This window comes from Monodon monoceros, unplaced genomic scaffold (assembly GCF_005190385.1).
Source record: "Monodon monoceros isolate NGI ecotype Baffin Bay Population unplaced genomic scaffold, NGI_Narwhal_1 Super_Scaffold_19, whole genome shotgun sequence".
In the NCBI taxonomy this organism is placed as follows: Eukaryota; Metazoa; Chordata; class Mammalia; order Artiodactyla; family Monodontidae; genus Monodon; species Monodon monoceros.
In genome coordinates this window covers 8,440,006-8,452,227 of record NW_021703775.1, presented here as the reverse complement: position 1 = coordinate 8,452,227, position 12,222 = coordinate 8,440,006, and the positions used below count along the sequence as shown (strand labels likewise).

Sequence of the window (12,222 nt, the reverse complement as noted above, 5' to 3'; positions counted from 1 at the left end):
AAGGTCTATGGAAAAAACAAAGAGGACTATGTGGCAGAGACCATATGTGTCCAGCAAAGGCTGAAGTATTTACTCTCAGGCCCTGTAGAGAAAAAATTGGCCCATCTCTAACCCAAAGAAATTGGTTTCGTTTGTGTTCCCTCGTGCCTCAAACTCTTACCCTCACGACACGAGGCACATGATCTTGAACCCGAGCTCTTGCTGGAGTGCGTGCCTTCACGGGTCCCAGTTCATGTACTCAGTTATCCCATGGGTGTTCATTGGGCAACTTCTCTGTGACAGGGACCATTACCAGCACTTGGGATTATCAGCGAACAAAGAGACAAAGTTCTCTGCCTTGTATTTTGGTTGGGAAAGAGAGGCTTTAAATAATCATTATAGTACCGTAAAGTATAGAGTATGTTGGAAGGTAAGTACTATGGAAAGGGGGGTTGGGAGTGTCAGGGTAGGAGGTGAGAAGTGAGAAGGTGAGGCAGCCAAGTGCAGCTCTGGGGGAAGAGTGGTCCAGACAGAGGGCACAGCCGGTGCAAAGGTCCTGAGGTGCCTGGTGTGGTAGAGGAACTGTGAGTAGGGCCCCGAGGCTGAAGCAGAGTGAGTGCAGGGGGGTGGGGAGCTGACGTGGGCAGGGAGGTGATGGGGCAGATGGTGCAGGGCCTCGTGAGCCGTGGGGAGGACTTGGACATTTATCCTGAGTGAGGTAGGAGCCCTGGACGCCGTGAGCCGAGGAGGGGCAGGACCTGACTCCAGTGTGGGAAGGACAGACCGTGCCGGGTGAGGGCAGAGGTGGCTGTTCTGGTCCAGGCTGGCCGTGATGACAGCTGGGTCAGGGTGGCAGAAGCAGACGTGGAGAGAAGTAGGGGGATTCTGGAGGGATTTTGAAGTCAGGGCTGCCAGGGTTTGCTGATGGATTGGGTATTGGGTGTGAGGAAAAGGAGCTGAGGGCAAGGCCAGTGCTTCTGAGTAAATGAAAAGATGGAGAGAGAGGAGTGTGTGTGTGTGCGCGCACGCGTGTGTTTGTACAGTCAGGAACTTGGCTTTGTCTTTATTATCTTTGAGATGCCTGTGAGACCCCTGAGGGCACACAGAGGACGCAGGTAAATGTGTGAAGTCTGGGAATCCCAGTATGTGGATGAAATTTAAGGCCTCGAGCCTGGATGAGGGTAGAGGTTTGTGCCTGTTGTGCTCATGCCGTGTCCCCCCGCCCCATGCCTGGCACACAGCAGGTGCCCAATAAGCACCTGTTGAACAGAGGCTCAGCTGGGTCAGAGAAGTGGGCTTTGCCCCTGCCTTCCCCTGCACCCCAGGGAGGAGATCCCCATCAGCAATGTGGCGGAGCTGCTGCACCAGGTGTCCATGGGCATGAAGTACCTGGAGGAGAAGAACTTTGTGCACCGTGACCTGGCGGCCCGCAACGTCCTTCTGGTCAACCGGCACTACGCCAAGATCAGCGACTTTGGTCTCTCCAAGGCACTGGGTGCTGATGACAGCTACTACACCGTGAGCCCCCGGCCCTGGGGTGCCCAGGTGGAGGAGGCGGTGGTGTGGAGGGTCCCCGAGGCCTGTCCCGGCAGCATCTCCCACCCTCCAGGCTCGCTCGGCGGGGAAGTGGCCGCTCAAGTGGTACGCGCCTGAGTGCATCAACTTCCGCAAGTTCTCCAGCCGCAGTGACGTCTGGGGCTACGGGGTCACCATGTGGGAAGCCTTCTCCTATGGCCAGAAGCCCTACAAGGCAGGTGTGGGGCAGAGGCGGGCGGACAGCTGGGTGGGGAGAGGGGCCGGGGGGGAGGGGCCCTGGTTACTCACATGCGTACTTGGCTCTGGCTTGAGCAGAAGATGAAGGGCCCCGAGGTCATGGCCTTCATCGAGCAGGGCAAGCGGATGGAGTGCCCCCCAGAGTGTCCGCCCGAAATGTACAAGCTCATGAGCGACTGCTGGACCTACAAGTGAGTGCCAGCGGGCAGGAGGGTACCTGGCTGGGTATCTGGCTGAACTGACACCCAGGCCTGGGGCAGGAGGTCGTGGTGCCCAATAGTCCGACTAACTCATCCCACCCAGAGACTCACCCAGTTCATGGCCTTTCCAACCCTCGGTACCTTTATTCCCCCTGCATCTATGCTCAGCTCTCCAACAGACTGACCCTACAATGCTCCACTGGTCCAGCACCCCAGCACCCTACCTGCGGACACCCACTGCTCCAGCATCTAAAACCTCAGTCTCCCACCAGCCAATACTCAAACGATCCTGCAACACTCAGACAAGTCAACGTACTGTTACCCAAACTATGATACCAATACTCAAACGATCCTGCAACACTCAGACAAGTCAGTACTGTTACCCAAACTATGATACCAATACTCAGGGCATGGGATGATACTCCATTATATAATTCCTGTTTCCCATCAGCCAACATTCAACACCTAATTACCCATTCAGGCCAACACCAAAGCACCCAGATACTCAGTGCCCTCCCACCTCTGTCTGCTCGAAGCCCGGTGCTTGAACACGCCAACTCCTAACACCATCAATACCTCCCCTTCCCATCACACAACAGGCAACATGCACCCAAACAAGCTATTACCCTACACTAATCCTGCAATGCACGGGCATTCCAATATTTGATACATTTCCTGCCCCAGCATCCATTATTCCACCAGCCAACACCTTCCACACTGATACCCAAACACCCAAGCACTCCAATAAATACACACCCTACTTATGATAACTGAATAAGAAATGATCAGCCCATCCCTTCTCCACCAAGTATTAACTCAGCCTCTATCAAGAAACAGTACACCAACACCCCAGTACCCAAAGAGGCTAGCATCTAACACCCCAACGCAATACATGGATATTCCACACGCATACCATTAATACCCTGACTCTCCACTAGCTGAACCCATCCTCCACACGCCAATGTTCCTCTCCTTTGCGGGCAGCATACTTGCATCCGTGTGAGCCCATACCCAGCACCCAAATACCCTGGCCAAATACACACGCTCAGTACATCAACATTCAACATCCTAGCTCCCCGTGGTCAACAGTTGTCACCCCTACACTCAGGGAGCTCCCTTCCCTAAGTCTTCGCCAGTCAACACTCAGTATATGGTTCCCCTGCATCCTGGATGTCAGCTCTTCAACTAGGCGATACGGCAACCCCGGAACTGCGGTCCTCTCACACCCAGAAGACGCCTCCATTACCCAATACCCGCCCCCCACCCCAGGCTCACTGCTTCCTGAGCCCCGTGCATGTCCACCCACCAGCTGAAGTTGGGTTCTGGGGGTGTGGTCAGCAGTCTGGATCTCCCCGACCCCTCACAGGTGGGAGGACCGTCCAGACTTCCTGACCGTGGAGCAGCGCATGCGCACCTACTACTACAGCTTGGCAAGCAAGGCCGCGGACCCTGCGGCCGAGGCTGCGTGTGTCTGAGCTCCTGCCTGCCGGCCCCTACGCCCCAGCTTTTCCTCCTGTGTCCTCAGCTCCCTCCCAGGACCTCCAGTCTGGCTGAGCCCAGCTCAGTTTCTCTCCACCACACCAGCTGGGCTGTGAGAAGGGGGACAGCTCAGGCCTCCGGCCCACACTGGTCTAGTATTCCCTGCCTGGTCACCTGGCCCCTCTGGCTGGGGTAGGAGGCCGAGACCCAGGCAAGGTGGTCCTGGGCTGGAATCTACTGGGAGGCCCTGAGCTGAGGGGGCGTTGCTTACAGCAAGGACCCTCCTTCCTCTGGGCCCAGAAGGGCGGACTCCCGGAGTTCTCAGGTGGCAAGACCCCAATCATTGGAATAAACGCAGCTTCTCTCTTGTCTGAGATCCCTCATCTTTCTGGGGTGAGGGCGGGGGGACCAGGAAAGGGGCTGGGTCATCGGAAGGGGTCCATGAGAAGTGCCTGATGGTGCAACGAACGGGCATTCCAATATTTGATACAGCTTTTCTCGTGTGGGCCTGGGGGCTGGGGGCCCTTGTGCCCCGGGGACATCTTTACCAGCGTGAGGGGCTGCAGCAGGTGAGCGTGGGGACTTAGGGGCCGCGTGCCTGCTGGCCACTCAGCTCCCCGAGCCTCATGGACGGCGTGAGACAGGTGCTGCCCGTGTTCGCGGCGTGTTATCATCACCTGGAGAGAGTTTAACACACGCGGATCCCGCCCCAGCCCGTGCATTTTAACATCTCTTCAGGTGATTCTATCATTCGGCCCCTTCTCAGCTGCCTCCCCTTCCTCCCTGGGCCCGGACAGTCACAGCTGGGAATCCTTATTACCTGATGCCCCGAGGGCCGGCTCAGTCCCGCTCAGGAGAAGACCCGGCTCCAAGTGCTGCTTCAGTGTCCCCACATGAACTGGGGTGTTGGAGCACAGAACCCGGTGAAGGTCGGGTGAAGTGGAGCCAGGCCCCTGCATTTCTTTTCCGGACTTGCTCGGCTGCAGTTGGCCCCCATGCCCTGCAATACCTCCTCCTCTTGGCCTGGCCCCGAAGAGCCACGGGCTCCAGGGCGGCCATGCAACCCACTCAGCGCCAGGGAGAGGCAAGGAGATTTTCTGCGGCTTCTGAGAAGGTAGATTTTCTTTCTTTTTGTTTGTGGAGCTCTAGAAAGCCTGGGGCTGTTTTGTGGCACTGTGGGGTGGGGTGTGGGGACTGGGGCTTGAGGCCCAGGCTGGTGACGCCCGAGAGGAGACCCCAGCACCTTGGTGATGTGAGTGTGTTGTCGAAACCAGGAAATTGACATTGGGGTTATTAACTTAGGTACGGACCTTGCTCTGATTTTACCGCTCACGGAGTTTTAATAATTCATGAGTAAGCTTCATGTTAGCGTATCCTTTAATGAACTTTGTATTCTACCTGGAAAGTAGCTCAGAGAGCCCCCAGTTATAGAGTCAACTCCAGACACACGAAGACTCTCAGCTCTGTGTTTGTTTGGAGACTAAATCTGTAATGGTTTGCAATTGTTTGAGGGTCTCCAATCCCTGCCAGACGGTATCTTCCTGCATTTAGATTCGAAACAGATGAGCAGAGCACAACGATTGTAAAGATTAAGACACAAACTCAGTTCCTTCCATTTTGTCATTCTCTGCAGCCGCTTGAAGGTTTTGTGTTTAAAATGTAAAACAGTGAAGTTTGCAAGCCATGCGATATATTTTTAGTTGGTAAATGCACATATTAGTTCATAAGCTAACTGTATTACTGACTTTGAATAGCACTATTAAAATGCAAAAATTGTTTTTTAACTAATTGTTTTAAAACTAATGAACAAATAAAGAAAATTACATCAATGGTACAATTTCGTGGCTTCTGAAATTGTACTGTTTGCAGATATTTCAGTTTTATTAAATCCACGTGTTAGTTACTGGATAATTATTTACGTTGTTACATAAAGTATTGTGTCAGAAGGGAAATACATTTTCGTTGTCTGCATTTCTTTTGTGGTCATCATTATTATTTGTTTCGTATTATGATTATTGCTGAAGATAACATTATTTTATGGGGAGGAGGTGTTAAAAGTGATCCGTTCTGGGGGTCAAATACATTGAGAACGCTATGTGCTCGCAATAAATGACTGTTGAACGAACCAATGAAAGAGGGTGTAGTTCCACGTATATACCACCAGGTGGCGGTGTTCCCCAAGCCAAGACCGCTCAGCTGCTCAAACCCGGCTCTCGCCTCCGGCCCCGCTTTGCTCATCTTCTTCTTCCTGGAGCAGGACCCCAGGCTCCTCCCTGGTCTCACAGGCCCCTAGTCCCGTCCCCTGCAATCCGTTCCCCCCAGAACCGCTTGAAGGGTCTTTTCTACTAGCAGCTCTGACCAATTCCCTCCATCCTCTTCCAGGGTTCCCCAAACATATTCATGCTGACTCTCACCTCTGGGCTTTTGCATCTACTGTTCCCTCTGCCTGGAATTATTTTCATCCCCATTTTACTAATGTCCACAAGGAAAACTTATCCTTAAAGTATGAGTAAGTTACTGGGGGAAGTTTCTTAATCTCTCTGTGCCTCAGTTTCTTTGGGTGGTTTGGCCAGAAAGAGAAGGTAAATCCAGGTCAAGGAGTTAGAAAACCTGCAGGGGAGTGTCCTGGGATGTAAGGAGAGAAAGGCCTCCCCTTCCTCCTGCCCTCCAGGGGTAGGGGGCTCTGGCTTTGGCCAACCCAAGCCTCCTTGATGGGTCCCCAGTGGCTGGACGAGAGGGTCTTCTGCTTTCCGCACCCTCCCTGTTGGGGATGTTTGCACCCTGCTGACCCCCTGAGCCAGCCTCTGGTCCCTGAGAAGACACCAGGTGTGTGTGTCGGGGGGTCAGTTCCCACCAGCAAGCTATGAGCTGCAGGTGGGGCCTGGGTGTCACCTTTATGGAAGTGCTGGTGACTCCCTCCCACACTGAGGAGCTTGGAGGCTGCATGAGGCTCACGGGACTCACTGCGACACAGCCGGGAGGGAAGCCTTGTGTGCAGGTAGGGACCTGGCTCAGCCCACTGGCCTTCAGGGGGCTGCGGGGGTCCTTGGGGTGGCATCCAGCATTACTTCTCCCCGCCCGTTTCAGCCTCTCTTCCCAGCTCTGTCCTCCCCACTCTGTCTCCCTCTCTGCTCCATCTCTATTTCTCTGTGATAGTCTTAAGTCCCTTAAGAAGAAAGAGCCTTCTCCCCTCTGCCTCTTTCTGTGTCTCTCTCTGTCTCCTTGTCTCTGCCCCTATCTCTCTATCCACTGTTGTCTCTGTTGCCCCTTTTGACCCCATCCTTGGGCTTCTCAACCCTGAGGGTCCCTCCCCTCTCCTCCTCCCTGGGCTCTGCTGCTCCTGACACCAGTGCCCCGAGAGGGAGAAGGAGGCTGCTGCCCAGGGAAGGGACAGGGGACAGGCCAGGGCCAGGTGCCCAGCACAGCTGCCCCGTGGAGCATCAGACCCCAGTGCTGAGCTCCATTTTGGAAGGGTCTCTCTCACAACCATCTGGTCCTCATGGCCACCTTCTCCCCATGGGCCACCTCTTCCCTTCTTGCCCTTTCTCATCACCAGACTCTGACCTCCTTCCTGTTTCTTTGTTTCTTCTGTGGGTGTCACCGCCCCCCCCCCCGCCCAGTCCTCTGGCCCATGGCCTGGCTGCCTACATGCTGCAGCCGCTGGGGCTGCCTGTTGTTCACCAGCCACGGCCTGCTTGATGCTGACTGAGTGCCAGTCCTAGGCCACGTGCACCTCCGCAAAGGCTCTGTTATCTTTGGTCCTTATATTATTGTTGGCTGGGCAGGGGGTGCGCTTGGGGACTCGGAAGACAGCGCTTCGGGGGCCAGGGAGTGTCCAGCCACTGTGTGGCTCTAGGGGTAGGTGTTCTTGGGCTTGGCGGTAGAGGTGAGTGAGGCTTGTTACCGGGGAGTCCTGCTTTGCCGTGGGGGTCTGACTGTCGTGGGTAAGCAGTTGTTGTAAAGATCTGGGGTAGCTGCGCTGGTACAAGGCTCAGGCTGCTGGGTCTGTGTGGGGTGTTCCATGCCCTGGTGCCATGTGTTGTTCCTGAGCTGGGCTGTTGGGGGTCAGTTGTTGTCCTTGGCTTGGGGAGGCTGGCTGCTGGGGTGCCTTGTTCCGCACAGTTGACAGCTGAGGTCTGGGCTGGCTGCTGGGGAGTTCCATCTGCTGACTTAGTGGTGAGTATGTGTTGCAGGTGGTCAGTGCTGACAGACCTCGGGCAGTTGTCTGCTGGAGTCTGGGTGTTGTGTGGGGCGTGTCTTGGGGGTGTAGTTAGTGGAGATCGGCTCCCCGCATCTTTCCTTCTTCCTGTGTTTTTTGTTCTCTGTCCACATCTCTCTGTTCTCTCCATCTGCACTTCTCACTTCCACTCACACGTGTTGAGCACTTACTGTATGTGTGTATCAGTTGTAGCAGGTCTCTGGGGGCTCTGGGCCCTGCTCCCGAGGAAGAGGTGGGACCCCCTCCCCTGAAGACTGGCCCTGGGGCTGGAATCGTTGGTTCAAGTGGGGCAAAAGGGCTGGTTGCTGTGTCAGAGGCCCCTTGATCAGGCTCCTTCCCTTGAACTGTAAGCCCCAGTCTGAGGGGGCTTGGACAGGCCTTGGATTTGTGGGGTCAGGGGTGTCTCAGCCACAGACTTTGGGCAGGTGCAGGGACTTTCCCCTAGGGACAGAAGAGTTGTGGGCATCAGGAGAGAAAACAGCCATGCTGATACCTGGTGGGGAGAGTGTTCCAGGCGGCAGGAAGAGCTTGTGCAAAGGCCCTGAGGCACAACAAGGAGGCCAGTGAAGCTGGGCAGGGTGAGCAAGGGTCAGGCGGGAGGGGTGGGGGCAGAGTGTGCAGGGTTTTGGCTTCAGTCCAAGTAAGGTGTGAACCTCTGCGGCTGGGCACACACAAGGCTCTGAGCACAGACTAGCCCAGGCTCCACACATGGTCCCTGCGTGATGCCTACTGTCATGGTGGATGTAGTGTTGGTTGAGCCCAGGTGGGACTCATTCTAAGGCTTTCATGTACCAGGAGCCTTCTCAGAGTGAGAGTCACAGCCCCCGAGGGCTTCTGAGGAATGGACTGGGCTACCCTAAGCTGTGGGAACAGCCCCTGTGCACCCCCCCACCCCCCACCCCCCGCCACCAATCTCCCCTGGGCAGCCTTCCGAGCAAGAGGAGAGAATACAAGGCACAAGGAGTAGCTTGGGGCAGAGGGCACTGGACAAAGGCCTGGAAGGAGGACTGGCTTTGGCCTAGGCTCCCTAGGTGTGAAGCACAGGGGCTGAGGGAAGCAGTTTCTGACATCTTCTTGCATAACTTCCTGTGATGAGCAGCTCATTACCTACCAAGGCAGCCCAGGCTGGTTCGTGAACTAGAATTCTCAGAATGTTCTTTCAAATGCTGACCACAACCTGGACCTCCACCCCTCTCTTCATGGTTCCGAGGCCACCCAGAACTCAGCTCTTCCTCCACATATCTCACTCCTCCAGTATTTATCATGTGCCTGTTCTGGAGCTGTGTGTCATGGGTACACAGACCCCGAGTGATTGCTGCGGTGATGGTGGAAGGCCATGGGGCCCTGGTGGCCCAGAAGTGGCTCCTGACCTAGCTGAGAGGGGGTCAATCTGGTGGACTTCCTGTCGGAGGTAACGTCTAAGCGGAGTCCCCTGTAGGATGAGGGAGATTTGGCCATGGAAGAGGTGAGGAAAGAGTATTCCAGGCACAAGCAGCAGCATATGGAGGAGAGAGAACATCCTTTTGGAAACCAAAAGAGGTTTTGAGTGGCTGGAGCACTGTGTTTGTGGGGTGCAGCTGAGGCCAGCAAAGGGATAACAGGAACCCTGGAGCAGTGCCCCTGTGGGAGACAAGTGGCCTTTTCTTTTGTATTTCCTGGTTGCTCTACAAGGAAGCAACTTATTCCCCCACCCTCCCATGGCTGCAGCCTTCCTAACATGGGTTTTATAACTTTTTCCTCTTCTTTAAAATTGAAGTGTAGTTGATGTACAATATTATATAAGTTACAGGTGTGCAATATAGCGATTCACAATTTTTAAAGGTTATACGCCATTTATAAAATATTGGCTATATTCCCTGTGTTGTACAATATATCATTGTAGCTTTTTTTTTGAATTTTATTTTATTTTTTTATACTGCAGGTTCTTATTAGTCATCAGTTTTATACACATCAGTGTGTACATGTCAATCCCAATCTCCCAATTCATCACACACACACACACACACCCACCCCCACTTTCCCCGCTTGGTGTCCATACGTTTGTCCTCTACATCTGTGTCTCTATTTCTGCCCTGCAAACCGGTTCATCTGTACCATTTCTTTAGGTTCCACATATATGCGTTAATATACAATATTTGTTTTTCTCTTTCTGAATGACTTCACTCTGTATAAAAGTCTCTACATTCATCCACGTCTCAACAAATGACCCAATTTCTTTCCTTTTTAGGGCTGAGTAATATTCCATTGTATATATGTACCACATATTCTTTATCCATTGGTCTGTCAATGGGCATTTAGGTTGCTTCCATGACCTGGCTATTGTAAACAGTGCTGCAATGAACACTGGAGTGCATGTGTCTTTTCTGAATTATGGTTTTCTCTGGGTATATGCCCAGCAGTGGGATTGCTGGGTCATATGGTAGTTCTATTTTTAATTTTTTAAGGAACCTCCATACTGTTCTCCATAGTGGCTGTATCAATTTACATTCCCACCAACAGTGCAAGAGGGTTCCCTTTCCTCCACACCCTCTCCAGCATTTGTTGTTTGTAGATTTTCTGATGATGCCCATTCTAACTACTGTGAGGTGATACTTCATTGTAGTTTTCATTTGCATTTCTCTAATAATTAGTGATGTCGGGCAGCTTTTCATGTGCCTCTTGGCCATCTGTATGTCTTCTTTGGAGAACTATCTATTTAGGTCATCTGCCCATTTTTGGATTGGGTTGTTTGTTTTTTTTTAATATTGAGCTGCATGAGCTGTTTGTATATTTTGGAGATTAATCCTTTGCCATTGATTGATTTGCAAATATTTTCTCCCATTTTGAGGGTTATCTTTTCGTCTTGTTTATGGTTTCCTTTGCTGTGCAAAAGCTTTTAAGTTTCATTAGGTCCCATTTGTTTTTTTTTTGTTTTAATTTCCATTACTCTAGGAGGTGGATCAAAAAAATCTTGCTGTGATTTATGTCAAAGAGTGTTCTTCCTATGTTTTCCTCTAAGAGTTTTATAGTGTCCGGTTTTACATTTAGGTCTCTAATCCATTTTTTTTTTTTTTTTTTTTTTTTGCGGTACGCAGGCCTCTCACTGTTGCGGCCTCTCCCGTTGTGGAGCACAGGCTCTGGCCATGGCTCACGGGCCCAGCCGCTCCGTGGCACGTGGGATCTTCCCGGACCGGGGCATGAACCTGTGTCTCCTGCATTGGCAGGCGGACTCTCAACCACTGCGCCACCAGGGAAGCCCTCTAATCCATTTTGAGTCTATTTTTGTGTATGGTGTTAGGGAGTGTTCTAATTTCATTCTTCTCCATGTAGCTGTCCAGTTTCCCCAGCACCACTTATCGAAGAGACTATCTTTTCGCCATTGTATATCCTTGCCTCCTTTGTCATAGATTAGTTGACCATAGGTGCGTGGGTTTATCTCTGGGCTTTATATCCTGTTCCATTGGTCTATATTTCTGTTTTTGTGCCAGTACCATATTGTTTTGATTACTGTAGCTTTGTAGTATAGTCTGAAGTCAGGGAGTGTGATTCCTCCATCTCCGTTTTTTCCCCTCAAGACTGCTTTGGCTATTCAGGGTCTTTTGTGTCTCCATACAAATATTAAGATTTTTTGTTCTAGCTCCATAAAAAATGCCATTGGTAATTTGATAGGAATTGCATTAAATCTGTAGATTGCTTTGGGTAGTATAGTCATTTTCACAATATTGATTCTTCCAGTCCAAGAACATGGTATATCTCTCCATCTGTTGGTATCATCTTTAATTTCTTTCATCAGTGTCTTATAGTTTTCTGCATACAGGTCTTTTGTCTCCCTAGGTAGATTTATTCCTAGGTATTTTATTATTTTTGTTGCCATGGTAAATGGGAGTGTTTCCTTCATTTCTCTTTCAGATTTTTCATCATTAGTGTGTAGGAATGGAAAAGTTTTCTGTGCATTAATTTTGTATCCTGCAACTTTACCAAATTCATTGATTAGCTCTAGTAGTTTTCTGGTGGCATCTTTAGGATTTTCTACGTATAGTATCATGTCATCTGCAAACAGTGACAGTTTTACTTCTTCTTTTCCAATTTATATTCCTCTTATTTCTTTTTATTTTCTGATTGCCGTGGCTAGGACTTCCAAAACTATGTTAAATGAGAGTGGCGAGAGTGGACATCCTTGTCTTGTTCATGATCTTAGTGGAAACGTTTTCAGCTTTTCACAATTGAGAATGATGTTTGCTGTGGGTTTGTTGTATACAGCCTTTATTATGTTGAGGTAGGTTCCCTCTGTGCCCACATTCTGGAGAGTTTTTTTCACAAATGGTGTTGAGTTTTGTCAAGAGCTTTTTCTACATCTATTGAGATGATCATATGGTTTTTATTCTTCAGTTTGTTAATATGGTGTATCACATTGATTGATTTGTGTATATTGAAGAATCCTTGCATCCCTGGGATAAATCCCACTTGATCATGGTGTATGATCCTTTTAATGTGTTGTTGGATTCTGTTTGCTAGTATTTTGTTGAGGATTTTTGCATCTATATTCATCAGGGATATTGGTCTGTAATTTTCTTTTCTTGTAGTATCTTTGTC

The 12,222-nt window shown here is 51.0% G+C and overlaps 1 protein-coding gene across 4 annotated transcripts in view; it reads left to right on the top strand.

Moving 5' to 3' along the window:
• LOC114900534 (tyrosine-protein kinase ZAP-70) overlaps positions 1-5,402 on the top strand; it is a 31,875-nt gene extending 26,473 nt beyond the window's left edge. For all 4 annotated transcript variants that reach the window (XM_029231708.1, XM_029231709.1, XM_029231711.1 and 1 more), the window contains 4 exons: positions 1,305-1,497; positions 1,589-1,729; positions 1,831-1,943; positions 3,319-5,402. In XM_029231708.1, the coding sequence (XP_029087541.1) occupies positions 1,305-1,497; positions 1,589-1,729; positions 1,831-1,943; positions 3,319-3,427 (556 nt within the window). In that variant the 3' untranslated portion in view covers positions 3,428-5,402. The remainder of the gene's footprint in view (positions 1-1,304; positions 1,498-1,588; positions 1,730-1,830; positions 1,944-3,318) is intronic.
• The last annotated feature ends 6,820 nt before the right edge of the window (positions 5,403-12,222 follow it).